We start from the raw sequence: 26,680 nt of genomic DNA on the forward strand, positions 1-26,680 counted from the left end.
AGGAGCACTGGGCGTGGCCAGCAAGGCACTTCGCTAACTTAAGCCACGCCCTCGTTCTTTTTTCCGCGTTCTACTCACCAGCCCTCCGTGACCTTTCCCCTGGTTTGAGTAAAGACCACAACGGTACCTGGGCTGACGCGCAGGCTCCTCCTCTCGCCTCCAGGCCCCTCAATGCCCTCCTCCAATCAACTGTAGGGACGTCAGACGCAGTTGCGCACGACGTGCGCTGGCGGCCTATGGGAGAGCATGGGGGTGTGGCGGAGTTGCGGGTGCTGAGTTTCGCACCGCCTCTTTCGCTCTCTGAGTGTCGCGCTCGCGGTTCTGGACGGTTCGTGGGGGTCGCGGCTTGTCCGCGCTGAAGATGGCAGTGACGGCCGGATCGGAACTGACGCTGTTGCAGGAGACGGCGGCGGCTGTGGGCTCTTCGGAAGCGGCTCTGCGACTCATTGTCTCTATCTTCATTGGTGACTACCCGACTTTTCTCCTGTACCTCTCTAGCCCTTCTTCAGTGGCACTGGGTTCCGCGCATGCTCACTGGACGTTGCCCAGGAGATTTCCGTTTCTCTCTGATTGGAAGTTAGCTTTGCAGGTGTCACACCTGAGTAGTGTCAGGTTAAAGGTCACACTGGAAGAGATGGTGGCAGAAGTGGGATTGGAACTTGGATCTGCAGGTGTCACACCTGAGTAGTGCCAGGTTAAAGGTCACACTGGGATAGATGGTGGTAAAAGTGGGATTGGAACTTAGGTCTGCAGGTGTCACACCTGAGTAGTGCCAGGTTAAAGGTCACACTGGAAGAGATGGTGGTAGCAGTGGGATTGGAACTTGGATCTGCAGGTGTCACGCCTGAGTAATGCCAAGTTAAAGGTCACACTGGAAGAGATGGTGGCAGAAGTGGGATTGGAACTTGGATCTGCAGGTGTCACGCCTGAGTAATGCCAAGGTAAAGGTCACACTGGAAGAGATGGTGGCAGAAGTGGGATTGGAACTTGGATCTGCAGGTGTCACGCCAGGTTAAAGGTCACACTAGGAGAGAGCGTGATAGAAGTGGGATTGGAACTTAGGTCTGCAGGTGTCAAGTTAAAGTCCACACTGCAAGACATGGTGGTAGCAGTGGGTTTGGAACTTGGATCTGCAGGTGTCACACCTGAGTAGTGCCAGGTTAAAGGTCACACTGGAAGAGATGGTGGCAGCAGTGGGATTGGAACTTGGATCTGCAGGTGTCACACCTGAGTAGTTTCAGGTTAAAGGTCACACTGGGAGAGATGGTGGCAGTAGTGGGATTAGAACTTAGCTCTGCAGTTGTCACGCCTGAGTAGTGCCAAGTTAAAGGTCACACTGGGATAGATGGTGGCAGGAGTGGGATTGGAACTTAGGCCTGCAGGTGTCGCGCCTGAGTAGCGCCAGGTTAAAGGTCACAGAGATAGGAATGATGGCAGCAGTGGGATTGAATCTGCAGGTGTCACAGTAAGATATGGTGCTAGTGTAAGTGGCATAGCTCTCACTGACTCTGAAGTCTTGGTGGGAGCAACAGGATTGGAAGCTGGGTCTCTAAATTTAAGATTTACCGTACACTTTTTTCAATAGTAACTCAAGGTGAGTTATATTCAGGTCCTGTAGATATTTCCCTGACAGGAGAGCTTACATCCCTGTTTACTCAGCCACGCAATAGGCACATTAGCGTTTTCTTTGCGTGCTAACGCTAGAGGCACCACGTATGAGTGTCTCTAGCGTGCGCTAAAAATGCTAGCATGCCTTATTAAACAAGGCCCTAAGTTTGTACCTGAGGGGAATGGAGGGTTAAGTGACTTCCAAGTTTATTGGCAAGCTTGATATACCACCTAGGAGAAAACTGTCAGAGTGGTGATTGCTGATTATTTACTTTGATATTTTGGTTAAGCAATTATATTGTTTGGTTGGGGTGTTTGTTTTTTTTTTAATGTTTTAAATATGTAAAGGAATGGTTCTTATAACTTTGTTATACTATTTCATATCTTGATATTTGTTTTATTACATATTTAAAACAATATTGTTTGGTTTTACTTGTTAGAATATTTGTTGTACTTATTACTCTCTTTTTATTGTAAATCGCTTTAAAACATAACTGTATTAAGCGGTATATTAAGTAATTAAATCAAATAATTAAAAATGAAAAGATGGAAAAGAACTCCATAAAGGAGAGGAACAGGTTCAGAAAAGAAAGGAGAAAAGAAAAATAAAAGCCAGGAGGGTCAGACAGGAGTGAGGATACCATTACATAGCAGCAATCCAGTCAGCAGGAAGTGAAGTGCGGCAAAAATCAAAGGTCATAGCAAACAGATGGGCCTTGAGCCGCTGGCCAAGGAGGTTTCTAGACAAAGGGGCAAAGGAGCAGCAGCGAGATTTGAACCGGTCCTCCCTGGTACACATCTCGATGTGATGGGAATTTTATTTAGTGAAGAAACCCAGGTCTGGGCTGATGGCAATCAGCTATGTTCTGTGGTCACCTCAATTAATGCATGAGAAAAGCGAAACCTAGTAAATGAGAACTCTTGTCAGTCACAAGTACTGGGAAATAAACAGACATTTCTGCTGATCTTAAGCAATAATTACAATCTTGCCCTCCTGTTTACAAAGCCACAGGGCAGTGCCGACACAGCCAAATGGGCTAGCATGGCTTTTGTAAATGGGAATTAGATTGTAAGCCCTCCAAGGACAGGGAAATAGCAACTGTACCTGATTATAAGTCACCTTCAGCACCTACTGAAAAGGTGTGAGCTACATTTAAAAAAAAGAAGAAGAAAACAACCCTTCTGAGATCTCATTCCTGGCTGCCTGATCTTCCCTCGAAAAGCATCCAGGTGTTCGTCTGTTGAGAGGATGCATGAACATTAGTTTGTGAAATCTTGGTGGGGTTTTTTTTTTCTGTCCGTTCCATTCACAGTTCAGTTTGTGTTTGCAGAACTGCATGAACTCAATTATTCCCTTTTATTCTGGATAAAGGCCTGGCTGATATCTAGTATGAAGGGATGTGTCACTGAACCATCACTTGGAGGCCCAGCTGAGGCTTTGCCATCATTGCTTGGTAATCTCTGATGTTGTATTGGTTCCCAAGTGCAGCTTTCTGCCGATTCCATGCAAGCTGATGCTGCAGACCCTCGACTTCTCATGCACAGAGTGTGGCAATGAGAACAGAACACGAGCTGTACCAGGAATAGGGCTCGATAGATGTGTAATTATTTTGTCTTTCATCCAACTAGGCTATCCTTTGGCCTTGTTCCAGCGATGGTACCTCTTTGGAAAGGAAGCACACCTCACTTATCTCTTCCATATCGTCACAGGCCTTCTGCTCAGCTACTTCAATTTTGGTAAGTGCACGAGAGGACCTTTGCAGCTGCCTGCTTTTGTATTCCTCCTAAGAGGTGTCCTTGCTGGACTGGCTAAGAAGCATTCTTTCTGACCTCCAGAGAGCGGAACCTGAATTAGGTTGGGACCTCTTTCTAAATTCTGGCACCAAAAGACTTCAAGATAAATGAGGTAACTTTCTGCCTTATTCCCAAATGATATCTGCTCTCATGATCTGTTAGCAGAGTCCACTCTGTATTGATGACGTAGTAGATCCTAGCTAAGCCTGTCCCCTCTGTGTCTGTCTCCGGCCCACAAGCTCTTTTTTTTGTTCCTGTTTCTGCCTGTTCCATCCTTGGTTCAGGGTCCCACCTGTGTTTATCTTGAAAAGCAACCACCAAAAGAGCACAGCAGTTTCAACTATCTGTCTGTCTATCTATAACAAAATGACAGCTCAGAACTAAACACAATCATGGTGAATAAATCTGTTGTGAATAATCATTGCTCTCAGAAAAATCCTTCAGTGCAGTATGTGAATATCCGTGCAAAAACTTTAAGGATTTTTACAAATTAATACTTTATAATCTTAACTTTTACCAGCATCTTCCCTATCAGAAGCGTGACAAATGCTCATGTTTCGCTAACGGGCTGCTCCAGGGATTCCAGATTACTGCAGTCAGTTCTTACTCTCCTTTCCTTTCTTCTTCATACAAGATTCTACCGTATGTCTGTTTCTTCCATTGTAATGTGTCTGCTGTGTATGTTTGTGTCTTCACATAAGAGTAGCCATACTGGGTCAGACCAATGGTCCATCTAGCCGAGTATCCTGCTTCCAAGAGTGGCCAATCCAGGTCACAAGTACCTGGCAGAAACCCAAATAGTAACAATATTCCATGCTACCAATCCCAGGGCGAGCAATGGCTTCCCCATGTCTGTCTCAATAGCAGACTATGGACTTTTCCTCCAGGAACTTGTCCAAACTTTTTTAAACCCAGATATGCTAACCGCTGTTACCAAAGAGTTCCTGAGCTTAACTATTCATTGACTGAAAAAATATTTCCTCCTATATGTTTTAAAAAGTATTTCATGTAAACTTCACTGAGTGTCCCCTAGTCTTTGGCCTTTTTGAAAGAGTAAAAAATGAATTCACTTTTACCCATTCTGTAGCACTCAGGATTTTATAGACCTCAGTCATATCCCTCCTCATCCGTCTCTTTTCCAAGCTGACAAGCCCAAAGTTCTTTAGCTTGTCCATCTGTCTCATTCATATCACTCTTGGGGCAGTGTTTCCAAATGGGTTAGTTTTGCACATTGTATGACAAGAATGAACCTCACTCTTAAACCAGGGTACGTAGAGTCTGATCTCAGTCTCTCAAATTTACTGCTAACGCTCGCCATAAAATTTGCAATGTGCCAAAGAGAGCTTCCCTCTCTGCTTGTGTGTCTCGCAGTGTCCCTAATTTTATTTCATTACTAAAATGACCGATCACGTATGATGAGAAAGCCTGCTAGGCTAGATGAGGTACAACATCCAAAATAAATGCAATATATAGAAAGTAAGCAAGGGGAAAAAAAAAAGAACAACAAATTAATTTGAATAAAAGTTTGTGAAAACAAATGTCTTATTTTTACTTTAAGAAGTTAGTCAAGTTACACAGGTTGGGGGGGGGGGGGGGGGGAGAATTACACTTCCTATCACCCACTAAATCAAAGGCTGTGAATACTGCCTGCCATGATTTTAAGGACTGGGTAGGATTATACAGGGTCAGATGGTTCTTTCCATATGCAGTCCCTACATCACAAAAATGGTAAAAACAGGACAAATTTAAACCTGCGCAACCGGGATACTCTGGGCAAATAAACTAGTTCCTTTTCTTAGTTTTGTGTATCACCTGTTGCATCGATGGGTGAGTTCACAAACAGAATAAAGCTCTGCTAAACGTAGAAATTATAGAAAAATTAAAAATAAACAGAAGTAAAAGGCCAGGTTTTACGTAGCTTCCTAAAAGACAGGTATGCTGATATCAGCCTCCCATCTCTGTCTGTCCGGATATTACCTGTGCTGTGGCATTCATTGGTTGCAAGCATTTGAAATATTTATTAAGAAGAGCGATGAAAAACAGGAGTAGAGTAGTTGAGCCTGGCTTAACCTTAACAGGGTTTTGGTCCAGAAAAGGCTGAAGCGGAGTGAGAGAGCAGAAGTAAGGAAAGTTGACCCTTTAGAGCAAATGAGAATGAGGAAAAGCACATAACGTTGCGATGGACTGTCACACCCACGTTACGAACCTCGCTGGAGATGAGCATAATGGAGCCTCCACAAAGAGGAAAAGTACCCAGAATATGTGCCCTCCCTGTGCCACTAACATCTGACTTTTTCTGCAGGATACCAGATGTGTCACTTCCTACTCTGTGTGGTGCTTCAGTTCCTCATCCTCCGCCTCATGGGCAGGACCGTCACAGCTGTCTTCACCAGTTTCTCCTTTCAGACGGTAAGAAATTATGCCAGCCCAAGTCATGGGGGGGGGGGGGGGGGGGGAAGAGTTAGATGTGGGAAGGGGACAGAGGCTCTTTATGAGCTACATTTGAGGAGAGGAGAGGGGTTCTTTTAACTCCTGGCTCTGTTCAGTTACGGGATGAAAATGTAAGAACTTTCCACTGGCCTTCTTTCACCTGAGCTCTACTCCTCGCTCTGTCGCTGACTCTCTGGGGGAATCATTTTATCCCCCTGTACCTTGGGTTGTCCTGCTGGGATTTAATAAGTGAGTAGTGTTTCGTGCTGGCTCCTGTTTTTCAGATCTATCTCTTGGCGGGGTATTACTACACTGCCACAGATGAATACGATATAAAATGGACAATGCCACAATGTGTACTTACACTGAAGATGATAGGTGAGGAACATTTCTCCATCTTTCTTCTCCTCCTCCTCTGTTTTGAGCCCTTCAGGCATGAGCTTGTCTGATTTATTCTCTCTCTGCATCCTGTCTACCGTCTGTCTATCTCTTCCTCTCTCGAGATGCTTGTGGACTTGTGTAAGACTCGGCCTTTCTTCCCTCTGATCTACTGGTAATACTGCCCCACCTCTTCCCTGCAGGTCTTGCCTTTGATTACTACGATGGTGGAAAGGCTCAGGTAAGGATGTCACTGCATTTGGGGTGGAAGGAAGGGCCGCAAGGAGGCAGTAATTTGGGATCCGTGGCGGCTCTCTTATTTCAGGAGTGCGGTGCTTCTTACCTCTGACCCTTCACCCAGAGTCATTGCGTCTTGTGCAAAAGAACCTAAGCCGAGATCAGGTGGTCCGATGCTATGCAGAGGTCATCCTAGGGCTAAATTGCCTTCTTCTAGATCTTATCAGAAAGCCATTGTACACTGTACCTTCTTTCCCATCCAAGTGTCATCAGGGAGTCGTCGGGTTCTGTACCTGCATGGGGTCCCTTCCTTCCTTCCTTCAGGGAGCCGGATTCTCCCCTCTCACTGATGTAATGCTCTATCTCCTCAGGACAAGCTAACGAAGGAGCAGCAGCAGCTTGCACTGTACAGAGTCCCCTCCTTCCTGCAGGTAGCCGGATTCTCCTATTTCTACGGTGGTTTATTAGTGGGTCCGCAGTTCTCCTTGAGATGCTATCAGAAGTTGGCCGAGGGAACCATGACGGACGTGGCAGGCCAAAGACCAAACAGGTGAGCTGGATACTGTCTTCCACTGTCAGATCAGACTGAAAAACCTTAACGTGTATCAGCTAGAGGAATGATAGTTTCAGGTAGCTGGAATGTCTTTATGCACAAGAAGCATACTCTTTTTTGGAGAAGGGTTGGTAACCCCTATTTATGAGCCACCCAGACTGCTCAGCGGAAACACCCCCGCTGGCCCAGCCATTACATATTCCCAACATTTGCTGCAGCTGGTTCCCCCCTCCCTAAGGCAATGTTGCCAGTTTTTGGGCATTTGGTCAAAAAGGTTGTGAGCCCTGGTCCTGACGTAAGGAGTAATGTTAGAAAATGGTGATGTGTGCCTGACCTGGCTTCCACAAGTGAAGAAAGCCCCTGATAAGGAGAGAGCAGTGGGGCATGAGAAGGAGAAACTGGGCCCTATGCTCCTTATCTGCCAGCTTATTCTCTCTTTTCTCGTTTAGGACATATTGTTGGGGGGGTATAGACAGAAGCCAGTCTGTTGTGTGACTTTTGCCCCCTCGTTCTTTTTCTGGGGGTTCCAGTATCATGCCAGCAGCAAGGCGCCTGGGTCTGGGTCTCTTCTACCTCACTGTGTATGCGATCATCGGACCCTACCTGCCCGACAGCTACCTCCTGACTGACCAGTTCCTGGTAAGTTCAGCATGGGAATCGCTTGCAGCCATCCCACTCTGTGCTTTTATCTTGTACTGCTCTGCCCTGTGCCAGCATCCCCCCCATATGCCAGATCTCCTGCAGCATCCAAGGCCTGCCCTATGCCAGGCCTCCTGTACAATCCAATTCCTGCCCTGTGCCAGACTTCCTCCAGCTTCTGCCCTCCACTGTCTTTCACAAGGCCTCCTGTACAATCCAATTCCTGTCCTGTGCCAGACTGCCTCCAGCTTCTGAGCTTTGCCCTCCACTGCCCTGCACCAGGCCTCCTGTACAATCCCAATTCCTGCCCTGCTCTGTACCACTCTGCCTCCAGCTTCTGAGCTTTGCCCTCTTCGAGGCCTCCTGTAGAATCCAATTCCTACCCTGCCCTGTGCCAGGCCTCCTGAAACATCTAATATCCTATTTTCTGTCTTACAGGACCAGCCCTTCTGGTACCGCTGTGTATATTTAACAATTTGGGGCAAGATCATGCTTTATAAATACCTCACCTGCTGGCTGGTCACGGTGAGTGGAGGAGGGATGTAGGCAGATTCTCTAACAGGTGTGTGTCTTGTGTCCTGGAGCTTCCCAGGCAGGTGATAAGGGTCAGTACGCAATGGGGGGAGGGGGGATCCTCTGTGTCCTGAAGGACCCCTGCATGTGATGAGGCTCAGCCCAGTATAACCTTCTGGCTCTGCTCCCACAGGAAGGTGTGTGCATCCTGACCGGTTTGGGGTACAATGGGATGGACGCCAGCGGCAGGCCAAAGTGGGATTCCTGTGCCAACGTAAAGGTCTGGCTCTTTGAAACAACACCTCTCTTCACTGGCACCATCGCATCTTTCAACATCAACACGAACGCATGGGTTGCAAGGTGAAGAGGCTTTAGAGGCAGCACTGGTGGGGAGGGAGGGGAAATTAAAGGACGAGCAGGGTTCCTGTCCCTGGGGAATACGATTGACGAAGACAAGCCACAAGTTCCTGATTCTGGTGTATTCAGTGCTTTGTTCTGGCCTGGGCACAGGATCCCCCAGATTGTTTTCTGCTATGGACCGTCTCTACCTGCCATCAAGCTTGTCTTGATCACACTAGACATTCTAGTTTGTGTGTTAGCCCCAACCTTCTGAGTCCACAGCCAAATACATTTATGTTTTTCCATAAAAACCTATTTTTTTTTTTTGCCTAGTCCTTTCCACAAATGTAATCTGTTTGATTCCTTTTTAACCATATCTTGCTCTCACTGGCAGCAGCTGATCGATGACCTTTGAATCATGCCCCTGAACTTACTGTACCTTCCTTTCCCATATTCTGTCTTTACTGTAATATTGTAACCTTCCATGGTCTCATGTCCGATCCGTGTCTTTTGTATGTGTTCCTCCCTTTCTCCCATTTTATTTTGTAAACTACTTCGATGGAAGTTTGGATTTGCGGTATATCAAATCCTGATCCCATAGATTTTTGCTGTGCTTTTCTCTTTCCCCAGGATTAGACCCAACTTTTCCTGCTCATTCTTTGATTTTTCTCTCATTGGAGTTTGTTCATTACAGGAGGGAATGCGTTTCCACTTCTAGTTCTGCTTGGTCTGGCTTCTGGGGTTTCCAGTTGTTTTTTCTGCATGTTTGTTTCAGATTTTGGTCCTTACTCTGTAGTTGAGGGTCTGTCCACGTTTCTGCATGTGTGACTGAACTGTAGGATTCTGCTAGCACACAGTCCCTGTGTAGGAACCCGTCTCAGTCCGTTTTCATTTTCCCCATGGGAGGTAGGTTGGTTTACTACATAGGGTTGTTGCTACATCAGTCCTATCAGTTAGTGCTGTTATATGGTAGGTTTGTGCTTTTGCGGGGGTTTCTGTCATGTCTAGTGTCTACTAGACAACTGTTTAGATGATCCCAGAATTTGAATATGTTTTGTTGAAAGTTTCTGGTTCTTCATGGTGCAGCTTGAAAGAGGTCTGGACAAGTTCTTGAAGGAAACATCCTTGGAATTACCCAGGTAGACTTGGGGAAAACTATCACTTAGACCTAGTTCTCGAACCTCATTTCTAGGGTTATGTTTTGGGATTTGCTAGGGGCTTGTGACTGGGACCAGCCGCCGGCCTTGCTAAATCTTGGCCTGACTCAGCACAGCTCTTGTGTTGCAGAACCGGAGGCTCAGGCTTTCTGTTGGGGGTTCTGTCCTGGATTAACTATGGATCTCCAGCCTTAACTCTCATATAAAAAGATCGGTTAAATGGTGTTATGAATAAATTTTAATGGGGTGGTGTGTCTGTTCCTGGAACAGGAATGTCTTTAAGCGGCTTCGTTTCTTGGGGAGTAAGATCATCTCCCAGGCCGCTGCACTTCTTTTCCTGGCTCTCTGGCATGGACTGCATTCGGGCTATCTGATCTGCTTCTCGCTGGAATTCCTGATCGTCATCGTGGAGAAACAGGTAAGTGTTAACCTCAGCGCTCTTAAAGACAGAGTCTCAATAGAGTTGAATTCTGACCTTCACATCATGTTATTGAGAGAGAAGAAAGTCCTCAAACCACAAGACAAAAATACCTTCATCTAACTTTTCTTTTGTCTCTAAAACTGTTTCAAGTTTCATTCATTGGTCTTAAAAATAACCAAGTATTGTTTATGATGTGATTCCAAAAGTGACATATACCACTTTAAAGTTTTTTTGCAGCTTTTGTGATCTATGCAAATCAATTTCCAATGTGTAAAAATCACTAATGCAACGTGAGTGGCTAAGGACTTATTTTATTCCAAACCCACTGAAGGCCACCGTTTCACCAAGCTTTCTGGCTTCCTTGGGGAAAAGTTATATGAAGGTCTCTTTTTCTCCTTTAATAAAATGATATGACTAAATTGACTCTGTCCTGCTTAGAGATTGTAGTTTGACCAATAGTGTGACTGAGATTGTCTGTCTGCAGCATCAGCCCCTCCTATGTTGCTCATGTTACCAACAGAAATCTGTTGCATCCTAAAAGCCTTTGCAGATTACACAAGGCAGCCTGGATGCTGCCACTGTATAGCACTGCCTTTCAGTTGGATCCCAGCATGTATGAGAAAGCTCTTCCCCTTCTGCTGACTCTCTTCCCCATCCCCACAGGCCATTGACCTGGTGCACGAGAGCCCACTGCTTACCCGGCTGACCACTCTACCTGCTCTGAAGTTACCACTCTACATAGCTCAGCAGAGTATCCACTGGCTGTGTTTGGGATATCCACTGGTGCCCTTCTGCCTCTTCACCTGGGACAAGTGGCTCAGGGTAAGCGGGGCAGGGTGAGAGCCGGAAGTATTGACAGAGGGGGGGGGGAGGGGATTAGTTGTGTTTGCTATATGGCCTTTCAGCCCAGCAGGAATGTTCTTTACAATAGTGAAAAAAAGGAGGGGGGGGGGGGGGAAGAGAAAGATAGGCAATGTCTCACAGAACTATAACTTTGCCTTTCTTCTCTGCCACTCCCAGGTCTACATGTCAATCTATTTCATTGGTCATGTCCTGTTTCTGTCACTGCTGCTCACACTGCCTTACTTACGCAAAGTGTTTGTGCCAAGAAAAGAGAAACTTAAGAAAGTGGAGTGAAACCTTGGGAAGGTATGTGCTGTTCAAGTTGGATCCAGTCACCTCATCCACTATTGCCTCTGCTGCCACTTTGCTTAGGGGAATAACTACAGTACCTGAAATGTAAAACTGAGAAACATTAGTAGAGGGGTGTGAGGCTGCTTCCTTCCTCCCTCTCATCCTGTCTTTGCTGTTGTAGATTACATGAGGAATCACAAGCATGTCACAGGTCCTGCTGAACCAGTCCCAGAGGACAGAGACATGGACTTTCACATCTGATTTCAGACTGATCGAGGAGCAGGTGAAATGAGTGCAGGGACTATGGCGACCTAGAACGTAAAACCCTTTTACCAGAGAAGTGGGGGTTTTGTTGATTTTTCTCTTTTTTGGAATAATGCCTTTTCCTTGGTGGAACTCAAAACGCCTTCTCCAAAAGTGACACTGAACGGATAATCCAATATCTAACTTCTTTTGTATGTTGTAATTCTGAATAACAAGTATGTCTGTCTTTTTTCAGCATGGTGGTGAGTGAATTTATTTACTGAAAGTGGGGGGAGGTAGTGGGTGCCTGTTGCTTCAGTTCTGCTCAGTCTATGGATCCTCATGCACTTGCCTGGGTCAACGCTGGTGGACAGTGTGCTGACTGTGCTGCTTGATAAGACCCCCCACCCATCCTAAATTCAGCAGTGCTGTCCTGCCACACAGCAATCCATAAGAAAGCTGAACTGAGTTTGGGGTAGCAGGAGCATTAACTAGGTGTAGTTCACCCCTGTCAACATTGCTAGAAGCTTCTAACCTGCAGTAGTACAGTGAACAACACTTACCTAGTGTTACTGCTCCCAGAGGTACAGGCTGGACTGGAGCTTAGTACAAGGTCTTGCTTACTTTGAGTGCTCAGAAAAGAAGCTGCACTCCTCCCAAAAGCAGCGGTTTGGACAGGGCTTTCAACCAACGCTGTACAGAAGCCAAGCCCTACTATTTATTCATGCTTGGGCCTCGAGAAGCTACAGTACCCAAAACCTTGACACTAGTTCAGGCCATGCAGGAAACTGATTGATGAGGAGGGACCTAGCAAAGCTCGAAGAACGGTCCACACTTTTTTCAGCATTAAATTCTAGCTACCAAAATGCAGGGTCATGCATTTGGACTACAAACAGTTTAGGGGGTGAAGAACGTTTGTGTTTGAAAAAGGAGCAGGACTGGTGTTCTATCGTACATGATAAACTTAAAGTGTCCAAACAGAAAAGGTGAGAGCAAAAGCTAGAAGGATTCTTGGGTGTATAGAATATTCTATATAAAGCTAGAGGAGTGTGGTAGCCGTGTTAGTCCACTCTTAAGGTTATCAATAGAAATCAAACAAAATAAAACATGGAAAAGAAAATAAGATGATACCTTTTTTATTGGACATAACTTAATATATTTCTTGTAGCTTTCGAAGATTGCCCTTCTTCGTCAGATCGAAACCTTCGAAAGCTACAAGAAATGTATTAAGTTATGTCCAATAAAAAAGGTATCATCTTATTTTCTTTTCCATGTTTGATTTCTATTGATAATCTATATAAAGCTAGAAACCCCACCTTCCAAAAGACATAAACAGGATGGAGTTGGGCCAATCATCAGTGGTCTTAATCATAAAGCATATGGAGACAAACAGTGATCTCAATCTGTATTCGTTGGAAGAAAAGAGAGATGATGGAGACATTTAAGTACCACTGTGGCATAAATACACAAGAGGCAAGTTCTCTTTCAATTGAAAGGGAGCTCTGGAATGAAAAGGGAGGGGGGAGGGGACAAACTCAGATGTAACCTGAAAAAGTATTGCTTCAGGGAATGGGGTGGTGAATTTATGGAACAGTGTCCTTGTGGACATAAAGACTATCTGAATTCAAGAAAGTTTGGAAGCTGTTAGGATGTCTAAGGGCAAGGAAGGGATAGTGGATGGGTAGACCAGATAGGCCACATGGTCCTCATATTGCAGCATTTTTTTATGAAAGAAAAAAATGGAAATGAACAGCCTAAAAACTCAGTTTAAACAAATATCCCAATTTTAATACAGCATCACGTTTAGCGGAAGGAGGCACCAGTTGCATGGCTGCTCCATGATGTACGCACAGCTATTTACAGGTATATACAGAGTTCCCACAGCACCTAACTGTAAGGCCCAAGGTCTCACACCACACCCCAGACCTCCTCAACGGCAGAGCAGAGCTTGGCACAGGTCAGTGCAGCTGACAGAGGATAGTTACTGATGGAAATCATCTTCTCTGTGTAATCCACATTCACCTGTCATATTAAAAGAGAAAATTAGGGCATCTCCTCAAAGACAGGCAAAGCAGCAATAAACGGTCTGAATTCATTTAAATCTTTAAGATTCCATACAACACTGGTAAAAACCACTCAACAAGAACATGTAGCTTCTCACCGAGCCATGAGCAAAGGCCCCCACTACAAAAACAATGGGGTCTGTGGCAGGGACCAGGTCTCGCACATCTGTCACACTCTCACAGGAAAAGGAGGTCCCAATCTTCATGCAGCCTACAGGCAAATGGTCTGTCACAGGGTTTTTAATCACCTAGGCACGAGCAGGAAAAAGGTTTGTCAGCAACAGCGCATCAAGAACTAGAACCACAGCACCACCTCACTTCACAGATGTTACCTTCAGGAGCTTCTGGGGTCCATCAGCAGCCCGTACACTAAGCTTGTGCAGGAGCTGGACTGTAACAAAGACAAAGGGAGGGGGATTTCACTTTACTGTATTACAGAATGGAAGGAATAAAGACCACCCTGTAACTCTCCCCCACCCCAGGTATTTCTATTCCAGTGGAGGGAATCAAGGTCTTTCCATAACTCTCACAATATCACATGGCATTCTATTATTTTTATCTCACTGTATTCTAAGATGCAAAGAATGAAGACCGACCACAGTTGTTTCCTTTTTCTTTCAGCACATCATATGGTAGAAAGACTAAGACTGTCCCCAGGCTTTTCTAACTCACTGTATTACACAGAATAAGGAATCGCCTCTATTGCTTCAGAGGTTAAGGCAGAGATGGTGATTTTACCCATAAGGCCACAGAAGCGGTCAAAGGTCCTGGGAATGCGAGTTTGGGGATTCACTTCAATCAGGACATTCTTCTGGGTGTGAATATAAACCTGCAGCAGGCCAGCACGATTCAGGGGGCTGTCCATGAGCATGAGCAAGCTCTAAGAAGGCAGGACAGAAAGATGTGATAAACAGCATGTTATTCTGGGGGGTAGCACTGACAAAACACTTAGCAAGTACTAATGCCCATTAGTTAAAAAGAGGGGGGGGGGGGGAACAAAAGAGAACCCTTATAGTCAGAGGAAGTTGAGGAGAGAGAAACTTCTGCAGTGGGAGACCTGGAGCACCCTCCTCTGCACCATTACCTGATGCGTTATGTCTGGCCTCACATCGCCTGGGTTCTGCCCGTGTTTCAGAAGGAGAGACTTGTGTTTGTCGCAGTTTAAGAGCTCATATGTTTTGCCAACCTACAAAAATGGTGGTGAAAAAAATAAAACCAAATTGTGACGGAACTAGATATATATTTGCTTTGCAGCAGGGGTTCACACCTAGCCAGTCATGATTTCAGGATACCCACAATGACTATGCATGAGCTAAATTGGCATGCACTGTCTCCATTATATACAAATTTATCTGAGTTGAGAACTCCTGCTTTACAGTAACCTGGTCTACCTAAAAACCCCCCAAAAATCATCCTTTGTGCCTTAATCACACGCAATACAAAGGACAGTGGTTCTCAACCCTGTCCTTGAGGCACACCCAGCCAGTTGGGTTTTCAGAATATCTACAATGAATACGCATAAAAGATTTGCACATCAAGGAGGCAGTGTATATAGTTGGATGCCCAGTCTTCCAGTGTATGAAATTGGAAGACTGGACATCCAAATGGCAGAAGAAATTTAATGTGGCTAAATACAGAGAGGTACACATCGAGAAGAATAATCGGAATCATAGCTACTTGATCCTTGGATCATACCTTAGGAGTCAGCACCCCCCCAAAAAAAATCTAGGTGGTGGTGTAGGACAATATGCTGAAATTGTCTGCCCAGTGTGCAGAGACGGCCAAAACAGAAACAGGATGCTAGGAAAGGGATGGTAAATAAGACCAGAGAATATTATGTCTCTATTGCTCCATGGTGTAACCTCGCTTTGAGTACTGCGTTCAGGTCTCGTTGCCATATCTCAAAAAAGATATAGCGGAATTAGAAAAGGTTCAAAGAAGAGCGATCAAAATAATAAAGGGGTTGGAACTCCTCTCATATGTAGAAAGGCTAAAGAGGTTTGGTCTCTTCAGCTTGGGAAAGAGATGGGTGAGGGGGTCTACAAAATCCTGACGTTTTTAGCCGCTTCCTGAAGCTAAGGTAGCTGTTTTCTGTTCTGATGGCAATAGGTAGAGTTCCATATTTTAACTGTGTGTACAGGGAATAGATTATGAACTGTCTTGGGAAAGGGAAATGAGTCTTAATATACAACCATGATGTGGTTTTTCCAGCTACATTCAAAGTGGTATATACAGGTACTTATTTGTACCTGGGGCAATGGAGGGTTAAGTGACTTCCCAATCACAAGAAATCAAACCCAGTTCACCAGGCTCGAAGTCCACTGCACTAACCACTAGGCTACTCCGCCAGGGTGACACTAGCATCAGTTCTTCTTTCTGCCTTATAATCACTGGAAATATTTGTGTTCAAATGTTCTTTGTTAAAGTTTTATAAGTAAGAATACAAAAGAATAAAACAGTATGTGGTACACACACACACAAAAAGTAGTACTGCTCCTACCTAGAAGGTATTTACACACATCAAAGCTTATGTTTACAATACAAGTCAACAGGTTTCCAAAATATTTGATAGGAAGTGAGGCAACCCTTTGCCTGAAAAGGATTTGGTAGTCCCAGCTTGCTCAGTGAGAGTCCAATTGTCTGGCTTATCTCCTGGGGTCCTTCTCTATCCCCAGTCCCAGGGGATCATCCTGGGGCCCCTCCCTATCCCCAGTCCCAGGAGATGATCCTGGGGCCCCTCCCTATCCCGTCCCAGGGGATCATCCTGGGGTCCCTCCCTATCCCCAGTCCCAGGGGATCATCCTGGGGTCCCTCCCTATCCCGAGGGGATCATCCTGGGGCCCCTCCCTATCCCCAGCCCCAGGGGATCATCCTGGGGCCCCTCCCTATCCCGTCCCAGGGGATCATCCTGGGGCTCCTCCCTATCCCATCCCAGGGGATCATCCTGGGGTCCCTCCCTATCCCCAGTCCCAGGAGATGATCCTGGGGTCCCTCCCTATTCCCAGTCCCAGGGGATCATCCTGGGGCCCCTCCCTATCCCCAGTCCCAGGGGATCATCCTGGGGCCCCTCCCTATCCCGTCCCAGGGGATCATCCTGGGGTCCCTCCCTATCCCCAGTCCCAGGGGATCATCCTGGGGCCCCTCCCTATCCCCAGCCCCAGGGGACCATCCTGGGGTCCCTCCCTATCCCCAGTCCCAGGAGATGATCCTGGGGCCCCTCCCTATCCCGTCCCAGGGGATCATCCTGGGGTCCCTCCCTATCCCCAGTCCCAGGGGATCATCCTGGGGTCCCTCCCTATCCCGAGGGGATCATCCTGGGGCCCCTCCCTATCCCCTCCCTATCCCCAGCCCCAGGGGATCATCCTGGGGCCCCTCCCTATCCCCAGTCCCAGGGGATCATCCTGGGGTCCCTCCCTATCCCCAGCCCCCTCTGTGGCCCTTTACCTTCACCGTCTCCAGACTGGCTCCCTCCAGTACCACCAGCAGCCTCCGGCCTTCGGACCGCTTCCTCCCCGGGACACCGTCCTGCTCCTCCCGCTCCAGGGACCTCTTCTTCCCGCTGGCCTGGCAGGTTGCACGCCAGGGCGCCGCCATCTTTTTCTGGGGCAGACTGAAAAATGTGGCACACACCGGAAGTGGTAACTGCTTCCGGCTGCTGAGACGCAGAGGACCGGAAGTGGGTGGAATCTAACTGGGGTTCTGGCGGTGATGATTGGATGAGGCCGGGTGGGCGGGGCTGAGGACCGCATTTCCTGTGTCCTTCTCTTGGCGTGCATGAGGCTGGGACTCTGCCGGTAACGGGGTGTCTCTGAAACGGGGTTTCCCCCCCTCCCCCTCCCCAGGGTATCCACGTGCTCAGAGACTCTTATAGACATAAGAGACTTTGGCGGGGGGGGCTCCCTTTTCCCTCCCCCACCCTACGGTGACCTCGTGTCTTTTCCCTCCCCCACCTCCCGTCCTGGACTCGGAGTTCCTTCCCCCTCCCCCTCTCTCCCATCCCCCACCCCTTCCCCATTGTACTTGGGATCATTCTCGTCCCGCCCCTTACTGCTGGGCATGGGATCACCCCCCCCTTCCCCCCCCCCCCCCAGCATCAGACATGGGTCACTTGCCTCCTCGTCAGTGCACTACATGGGGGGGGGGGCACTCATCGCTCACCCCTTCCCCTCACTGCTGCCTATGGACTTACTGCACCCCCTGCCCCTCCCCCCCTTCCATGTGGGCTCATCCCTCCTATCAATAACTTTATGGGCTTAATAATTTTATATGAATAGATCACGGTGTTGTGCAGTCTTAGGGCCTGAGGTTATGTGTATTGTTCACTTGTAACATTTAAGAATATCCCTCACATCTCTCCATTGTGGGAAATCAATTTAGGCTTAATAGTTTTCTATACTGGTGAAGTGTGAGGGCATAAAATTGTAGCTTGTCTTGCTTATATGGCTGCCATGCTTTCCTAAGTCTCTTTTTCTGTCTTCTACCCCCCCCCCCCCCATGTCAGGGACCAGTGATGGCGCAGAACTTGAAGGATTTTGCAGGGCGTCTCCCAGCAGGGCCACGGGGCATGGGTACAGCACTAAAGCTGCTACTGGGTGCAGGGGCTGTAGCATATGGCTTGAGAGAGTCTGTCTTTACTGGTAAGGAGGAGTGCGGGAGACGGGCATCACTAAACCAAACTTTGTGTGTTGAGCATTGCATAACTTCAAATGCTGGCCCCTTATAATAATCCAACTTAATGTTTGGTTATAAATTAAATGTGCTCAAATGCTATTGTTAAGGTTGGATTATTATTGTAATGCCAAATAGGTTTTACAGAATTTTCTTAATATGGAGGTGTATTTTCAAAGCAGTTAGACTTCTAAAGTTACATAGAGGGGCATTTTCGATATGTCATGTAAGTCGGACTTTGGATGTTTTGCACTAAACGTCCCAAATCCGAATAGGAAATATGACCATTTTCCAAATAGCAAAATGTCTTTTTTTTGGCCTTTGAAAATGGACACATGCAAGAAGATGTTTTTATGCTCCGTGCATTTATCTTTTGGGCCATTTTCGAGCCTTAGTAGTATATTATGGTTTACCATGTCGAATTGAAGAAGAAGTATGCTTTTACCTGTTGCTATTTCCTGCTTGAATTTGGCCAGGAGTGTAATGAGTACTGTTTCAGTACTATTACTACTACTTAACATTTCTAAAGCGCTACTGCAGATGAATTACATAGATAAACGTCTGCAAAATAGGTTTCAAAAATACCGATTTGGACGTTTTGAGAAGAAATTCATCCAAATGCTGCTTTTTGACCCTCTTTGGACATTTTTCTCTTTTAAAAATATGCCTCATAGTAACCTGTAGAACTTTGTAAGTCTTAAGTGCTTTGAAAATGATCCCCAACGTATAGCAGAACACTGATGGAATCAGAATGTCCACAATTTCCAATGACAAGTGATTATAAGCACAATTGTATAATTTATTTATCTTTATGCAAAAATGAACACGTATTTAGATTAATAAAACAAAGCAACTTAGAATTACAAAGTTATGGAACTTTTAAGTCTAAGTGCTTTGATTATACACCTCTGTACAACTTTGTAAATCTAAGTGTTTTGAAAATACGCCTCGTAACTAACTTGGAACCAACGAACAAAGCCTACTGGTAAAAATGTGCCCAATATGAGGTAACCAAAGGTACTGCATTGCCTTCAAGATTGTTTCAAATAATACCATGATTTATAGTAAGAAATTATCAAAGTGAAAATAAGCTATTGATGTAACGTTTTGAGTAAGACCATCCAATATTACCAAACAGGAGGTAAAGTTCACATTTAAAAATATAATGTCATGTTCAACAGTTTGTCAATTTTCCATTTTAACTGTATCCCGTACAGTTATTACTGTAATGCCAAATGTGTTTTCAATACCGCTAGGTTTGGTGGCTGATATGCAATATCAATTTTTTTTTAAACAAGGGAGTCCATGACACAGTGGCTCCCACGCCTAAGTTTAAGTGTCAGCTTGCTTGTAAGTTTCCCTGTGTAAGATGAACTGCTTCCATGCTCAGGAAAGTAAAGAACATAAAGATAAGAGCAGGGCTGCCACAACTTTGTATTAGTTAAATGGAATTTCATGAATAGGATTATTTTTCCTTTCTTACTCATCGTAGCTCCAGCTCCTGCTTACAAATAATACACAGCATTTTTTAGCAGAAGAGGTGTAAGATCATGATATGTGAGCGAGAGAAGTAACATTAGGAAGTGTTTCTGAATGAAAAGGAGATCTTCATTGGGGGTGTGTGTGGGGGGGGGGGGGGGGGTGGATATATCCTGACTTTGGCACATAAAATAGTTGTAACTGTCTCTTTCTGTCCCTGCAGTGGAAGGGGGTCACAGAGCCATTTTCTTCAACCGGATAGGTGGGGTCCAGAAAGATGCAATCCTCGCAGAAGGACTGCACTTCAGGTACATCGCACCACTAGACTCTTCCCTCCCCTCCCAATGTGTGTGTGATGGGAAAGGGATAAGGGACTGATTGGAGAACAAGGGCGTCTCTCTCCTTAATACTTACCTGTTCAAATCAAGATCCTTTCTTGACCTTACAGTCTGTCCACGTCAAAACTATACCTAGTGAGAAAAAGAAAATTACAAAGTGCAGAAGAGAAATCCCAGAAAAAAAATTCCCACTTTCTGCTCCTTGACCAGATTCTCTGCTCAAATTGTGGTTCTGATCTGGAGACAGGATCCCACTGATTTTGCTGATCAGCTGCTGTTTCTCCTCTTTCTCCAGGATTAGACAGTTTTTCCTGCTCATTCTTTTGTGGGAAGTCTTGGATTTTTTTTTCTCTGCTCTTTGGAAAATGCACATCTCTTCTCTGTTTGGATTTTGCACAGTACAGGAGGAAATGCAGTTCTGCTTCTGCATAGACTTTGGCTTCTGTTCAATGTTTTCTGTATGTTTTTATTTCTAATCTTTGTCCCTTCTTTCTTTGGTACGGTCTGTCTGTCTTCTCTAGTGTGCAGTTTCTGTGCTGGGATCTGTCTCAGTCTAGCTTGTTCTCTTTCCCAATAGAGGTACAAGATCTAGTAAATTAGTGTAACCGTCCATTTGAGTACTATAGTCGGCACAGGATGCAGACCAGTCTTTCACAGCTCTGTTCATGGATGGCTGCAATGCTAGAAGTAACTGAAGTCTGCCTTTTCCTATGCTGCATCAGCCTTATGGATATCATCCTGCTGAAATTCATCCTGAACCTCAGGCTTTGCACTACAAAAGCAGCTTAGCTCTTGGCATTTTGTTGCTAATCTTAGTTTGGTGTAATTCAGAACGATTTAGAGAAATCACACAGTTTATGGCATTTTTTAAAAATGTGTTATTGTATACGTAATAATTGTTTGCTGTTACGTTTGGGATAAATGTTTGTGTGAGGTTATGGTATGTGTGTGATGTTACAGGATGAGACTTGGATTGTATTTTGTAATTGCAGGTTTTACACACGTCCTTGTTGTATTTTTTTTGACTAATTCTGTTTTGCAGTTCTGCCATTCACGCATATTCATGTTCTCTCACATGCTTTTGCTTCCTCTTAACTTTCTCATTCAATTTGTACTTTTGTCTTTTTCATCTGCAGACTTCCTTGGTTTCAGTATCCAATAATTTACGATATTCGAGCAAAGCCCAGAAAGATTTCTTCTCCCACAGGCTCAAAAGGTGAGAAAGGAGGATACAGTGGAAGTCTGTCCACTGCAATGCAATTCATTTGTGCCCTGCTGCCTCCTCCTATTCTGGTACAGAGACCCTCTCCACCAATTCCTTTCCTACTTCACCTCCTCCTGGTCCAATAGAGACCATCCCCTCTCCCCTATTCCTGGCTTGCTGTACCCTCTGGCCTCGGCATCCTGCACAGAGCTCTGGATCTATACACTTTTGTTCTTATCCTCTGTTCAGACCTCCAGATGGTAAATATTTCTCTGCGTGTGCTGTCACGCCCTGTGGCCTCAGAACTGCCGTCGTTGTACCAGCGCTTGGGTTTGGATTACGAGGAGCGGGTGCTGCCCTCCATCGTTAACGAGGTCCTGAAGAGCGTGGTAGCCAAGTTCAACGCCTCTCAGCTGATCACGCAGAGAGCGCAGGTACCAAAGGAGGGGGGTCGGGAGAGGAAGGCAGCTGGGGCAGTGGTGTGTTGCAGCTGACAGGTGGGGAGGTAGCAAGATGGAGGCTTCTGATTGACAGATATGTGGGAAGTGAGTAGGGAGGCACAACCAATCACCAGTTGGGAAAGATGCTCCCTCTCCCCTACAGGTCTCTCTGCTGATCCGCCGGGAGCTGACGGAGAGGGCAAAGGATTTTAGCCTGATTCTGGATGACGTAGCTATCACTGAACTGAGCTTCAGCCGGGAATACACAGCTGCTGTGGAGTCCAAGCAAGTGGGTGAGTGTGGAGTTGGGGGGGGGGGGGGTTGGGGAGCCTCCGTCCCTGGTGTCGCTGCAGGGGGCAATCTCTGACAGTGTGTGTGTCTGAATCTGGCTCTCTCTAGTCCAGCGTGCTCAGTCCTCGACATGTATATGTTTATTTCTGTCCTCACAGAAGCTTCGCTCAGTTTGTTGTCTCATTTCGGGCAGAGTTTTTACATGTCTCTCTCTCTCTCTAGCCCAGCAGGAAGCCCAGCGTGCCCAGTTTCTGGTGGAGAAGGCGAAACAGGAGCAGAAGCAAAAGATTGTACAGGCAGAGGGTGAAGCTGCGGCAGCTAAGATGATATCCTGTGACATGTGATGTCTCTTGATGTCCGATTTTTGCCTTCCTTCCTTCTGTCACATCATGAAACTAAGTTGCATGTAATCTCTGCCATTGACCTTTGAGCCCTTTCATCAGGGTGGTAGTTCATAGTTTCAGGAGGCTCCTAAGCTTTGATGGTTGTTGAAAACTAGAACCTGCTGGAGGAATGAGCAAAGCTTTGGGCTCTTGTGTGTGGCTCCAAGAAAGCAAATGAACAAGAGATGAGAGTTGGGGACTGGGGTTTGTATTGAAATAGGGCTAAAAAAACAGCAGTACTGCTATGATACTACCACCACTGGAGAAGGGGGGGGGGGGAATAGGCCCTGCAGCTTTTTCCTTCCAAGTTTGGGCTCCCAGCTCAATCGGAACTTACCATACGTACAAGTGAGGGAGCTAGAAAGCTGCTGAACAGAATGATCCGTGTTTTTCCTTTACCCCTTCTGTTTTTCACATCGGTGACGCCCTCAGCAAAAACCCTGGATATCTGAAACTGCGCCGAATCCGTGCAGCGCAAAGCATCGCCAAAACTGTAAGGAATCTCTGCGTTTTCACTCATTGCATCTCAGATTTAGAAACTTTATTGACACAACTATTATGTAATAGATAAAGAGGATAAAAAATAAGAGTTTTGTAGTGTTTTCACAGATGAAATTTTTGCTGTGACATGAATATTTGTTATAGGTGCTGAGGATTCACTGAATGCTATCAAACAATTGAGTAGATGTGTTTGGTGATTTTCAGATTTTCTCTTTCCCCATTCCATCCGACTTCATGATTTTAAAGACTTTTATAATGTCCTTGCTCAGCTGTTTGTTGACACTGAAGAGCCCCAACCTGTCTTGTCTTTATTCGTAGGGTCATGTTCCTTCCCCTTTATCACTTTGTCTAGTTTGCTCTATCTTTTTTTCGAGAGAGTACAGAGAATACTTGAAGTACAGCTACACACCTTAGATCTTCATAGAAGCATTATGAAACTTAGGTTTATTTTTCATTCCAGTCTAGTTCGGCTTGTCTGTGTGCATGTTGTCTCTGTCTCTCTCTCTCTTTCTCTCCAGTGTTTCTAACAGTCTCCTGGGCCTCTCTCCTCAGCTCGCCACTTCTCAGAACCGTGTGTACCTGAATGCTGAAAGCCTTGTGCTAAACCTGCAGGATGAAACCTTCACAAGGTATGAGAGACGCTATCTCCCCTAGTGCTTTTTCTGCCTTGCCTGGCATAAGGGGTTGCCTCTGCCGCCCTGTCCAGGGCCCTGAGGGGTTCCTGCTATCGCATCACCTTTAGCTTCTGTTTTCTCTCATCTCCAGACAATCTTGTGTGTGCGAACTTTGACTCTTGTGTGAGCAGAGAAAGATTCAATGCTAACTCTTGTATTTTCTCTCTCTTCTCTCTCTCTCTGACATGTCTACGACAATCGTTCAGGGGCAGGTAAGACATGAACTTCATTCCTGGTATTTAATGATAATATATTGGTTTTTACTGTGTAAAATCACTGTGTGAGCAGATTTTTTGAATAATATCTCAGAGTCCGCAAATACTTCAGCACATTTCATTCAGCCATTGTTACAATAATCCAAAGATGAATTTGTGAGTGACTTTTCCAAGCCCACTGCGCCCTCCCCCACTCTTCAAGATGAACAGACTCTGTGCTAACTAGACCTGTCGACACGTGTAAGAGTTGTGTCTTTGTTTGTTGCTGTGCATGAATAGATAGAGCGAAGCTCTCCAGCAGTTTGTAAGTTAACCTTATACAGAACCTGTTCTTAACTTATGTCATTCGTATTCATGTATTGTACACTGTACACAGCTTAGTATATGCGATATACATATATAACTCTAATCCTTAAGATAGGAGGAATGGCTTCAAGTGAAGTGCTTTTCTCCTGCAGATCTGGTTTGTGTATCTAAAGAAAGGTGATGACTGAGAGAGACATATACCGTGTTTCCCCGAAAATAGGACCTACCCCGAAAATAAGACCTACCGGGGTTTTCCTGCAAATTTAAAATATAAGACATCCCCCCAAAAGTAAGATCTACCAAACTTTTTTTTAAGCAGGGCCGCTGAGAGCCACCCGAGGTGCCCCCCCCCCCCCCCCCCCCGTCGCTCCCGGAACTAACCTGAAGCTCCTTTCACCTTCGCAAGTTCGGATTCAAAGCAGCAGCGCAGCAGGGCAGACCTCTCCTTCCGTGTCCCGCCCTCGCCTGACTTGCGAAGGTGAAAGGAGCTTCAGGTTAGTTCCGGGAGCGACGGAGGGGGGGCCCGGCGACCTCGGGTGAGGGGGGGGCGACCGATGTTTCCCAGAAAATAAGACATCCCCCCCGAAAATAAGACCTAGCGCGTTTTGGGGAGGAAAAATAAATATAAGACAGTGTCTTATTTTCGGGGAAACACGGTATTATTGGCTTCCAGAGTGATTCTCCCTCAGCAAGGTTTAGCCAGGGCTGCGCTGTATTTCTTGTGTGGTACAGAGACCTACTAAACTGTGGTGAAAGGCACAGCAGCTTTCAGCAGAACAGTGTAATAAGGGTTGAGATGATTTTATCCCCCTCCACGTCTCATGTGCCTCTTAGCTGAGCGCCCCCTTCGGCTTTTGAGCGTAGTGGGCCGGCCAACAGCTGCCAACACAAACCATTAATTTTAGTGGGCAGATCATCCGGTGACGAGCAGTAGATTTTCATGTTCCTCAGTCTGTGCTGCTCACCAGGTTTTCAGTTACATTTTGCTCTGAAAGGAGGATAGGCCCTTCTGCCTATCCATGAGGGACCTGAAAGGGGGGTGGAGGTACCCCAGTGGGGGTTTCACTAGAAATGGCGAAGGATTAAGAAGTGGCTAGAGCTGAATTTTACTGTATCTGTATGTCTCGTACTAGAGAATAATCGTGCGCTGCTCGTTCTCAGCTGTGGGGATGGAGAGTAGCAGAGACAGCAGGGCTAAGAGTGTGCAGTGCAAGAGGCAGCCTCCAGTGTGATACAGAAAAGTGACACAGTTGAAAGAGTTGGTGCACGTTTTCCTAATGTTTCTCTCTTCTTTTTCCAGTGACAGTCTCATTCCCAAAGTGGTGAAGAAATGATGGAGTGTCCCCTGGGAGTTCTCACTTCCTCATTCACATTCAGTCCGAGTTTGTGGAAGAGAGAAAATGGGAAGAGTCTTTCGGGTTTTATAACAGAATTTTTTCACTTTTTTTTTTTCTTTTTGGATCTGACAAGGAATAGCACGATGCTTAATTATGGTAATTACAGACTTGGATTCTGGACTTGGGGTGGGGGGGATGGGTGCTGTCTCCCTTGGATCTGATCGTCTGGGTCGTACCAAAGACCTCCAGCGCAGTACAGTTGCGACCTTTCCTGAGGACTGTTGCCATTTGCAATTATGATGTCTGTCCATTAATCCTCCCCGTTTCTTTATAAACTTTGTAACCATAACAGAAGGTTAAACTGAAAATCAAACGTAGAAAAATGACTAAATAAAATCTTAGTTCTCAGCTGCTGCTCATGCGGTCATTTCATTGTGTAACAGAATGAGAGGCAGAAAACTCCCAACAGTGATCCACAGTATCTGTTGTATTTATTTTCTGTTTTAGAACCACAACCAGACTTTTTAACAGAAGAAAAAAAAACATTTTTCAAAACTTTACTATAACAAATAATAGTTTCCTAGGCATTGCTATGTAACGACCCATTTCCCCCTCCTCTGGAGAGAGAGTGGCAGCCCTTGCCTGACTGGGGTGAAAGAGAGAGCACCTCCTGCTGGTGGGGTGGTTCTTCTATTGTATTTGGTGGGAGAAGTGGGAGCCTATGCCAGAAAGGAGTAGGTAGTTTCTGAAGGAAATTCCTACCCACGAGCAAGGGTAAGAAGTAGGGCTTTAGTAATGAATGGTCTCTCGCATGCAGTGAAAACAATACATGACCACCTCTTCAAAAAAGCTTATCCCACTGATCCAACATAAATCCCCACACCCAGCAACACAAGATAAGCTATGATCGTACTGGACAATTTATTATCCTCGACCCCATGAGGCCTGAAACACTTCTACCTGTGACCATAACACAACCTTGTATTTGTTATCAATCGTAACGGCAATCGCCACTACGCAGTGCTATAGTGAGGGCGGCTGACACCCGGGACGGGTCGCCGCTGCGCCCCGCCCCCCCCCCCCCCCCCCCGGGTGCAGCATGGCGCCCCCCCCCCCCCCTCAGCGTGCACCCTCCCTCCCCCCTCCCGAGTGCATTCTTACATTGAATTAGGAAGCAAGGGGCGGGCGAGAGGGCCGATCCGCCCCCGAGTGCACGTCGCTGGGAGCTGCGTCAGCTCCGCTGGTTCCCTGCTCTCTCTGCCCCGGAACAGGAAGTAACCTGTTCCGGGGCAGAGGGCAGGGAACCAGCGAAGCCGACACCTCCCCAGCGACGTG

At 46.2% G+C, this 26,680-nt stretch overlaps 3 protein-coding genes across 4 annotated transcripts; 2 read left to right on the plus strand and 1 right to left on the minus strand.

Moving 5' to 3' along the window:
• Nucleotides 1–268: 268 nt before the first annotated feature.
• LPCAT3 (lysophosphatidylcholine acyltransferase 3) lies at nt 269–11,701 on the plus strand. The gene is made up of 13 exons (XM_030187060.1): nt 269–464; nt 3,238–3,345; nt 5,705–5,811; nt 6,117–6,210; nt 6,414–6,451; nt 6,819–6,997; nt 7,531–7,639; nt 8,078–8,164; nt 8,346–8,512; nt 9,919–10,066; nt 10,733–10,891; nt 11,090–11,218; nt 11,385–11,701. Exons 1-12 carry the CDS (start codon nt 362–364, stop codon nt 11,204–11,206), a joined length of 1,416 nt encoding a protein of 471 aa, XP_030042920.1. The 5' UTR covers nt 269–361; the 3' UTR covers nt 11,207–11,218; nt 11,385–11,701.
• Nucleotides 11,702–13,229: 1,528 nt separating this feature from the next.
• EMG1 (EMG1 N1-specific pseudouridine methyltransferase) lies at nt 13,230–17,123 on the minus strand. The gene is made up of 6 exons (XM_030187466.1): nt 16,954–17,123; nt 14,594–14,695; nt 14,248–14,389; nt 13,842–13,900; nt 13,608–13,757; nt 13,230–13,468 (listed from the first exon to the last, which is right to left on the minus strand). Exons 1-6 carry the CDS (start codon nt 17,101–17,103, stop codon nt 13,355–13,357), a joined length of 717 nt encoding a protein of 238 aa, XP_030043326.1. The 5' UTR covers nt 17,104–17,123; the 3' UTR covers nt 13,230–13,354.
• Nucleotides 17,124–17,233: 110 nt separating this feature from the next.
• PHB2 (prohibitin 2) lies at nt 17,234–25,759 on the plus strand. Of its 2 annotated transcripts, none has more exons than XM_030187532.1 (11): nt 17,234–17,303; nt 18,011–18,146; nt 19,880–19,964; nt 21,131–21,210; nt 21,448–21,632; nt 21,802–21,931; nt 22,152–22,255; nt 22,728–22,805; nt 23,366–23,442; nt 23,694–23,699; nt 25,309–25,759. In XM_030187532.1, the coding sequence occupies exons 2-11, from the start codon at nt 18,020–18,022 to the stop codon at nt 25,340–25,342; spliced, it is 906 nt and encodes a 301-aa protein (XP_030043392.1). In that variant the 5' UTR covers nt 17,234–17,303; nt 18,011–18,019; the 3' UTR covers nt 25,343–25,759. The 2 variants fall into 2 exon arrangements, with proteins under 2 accessions (XP_030043392.1, XP_030043393.1); XM_030187533.1 differs by having other exon boundaries at nt 17,266–17,352.
• The last annotated feature ends 921 nt before the right edge of the window (nt 25,760–26,680 follow it).

This window comes from Microcaecilia unicolor, chromosome 14 (assembly GCF_901765095.1).
Source record: "Microcaecilia unicolor chromosome 14, aMicUni1.1, whole genome shotgun sequence".
NCBI classification, from domain to species: Eukaryota; Metazoa; Chordata; class Amphibia; order Gymnophiona; family Siphonopidae; genus Microcaecilia; species Microcaecilia unicolor.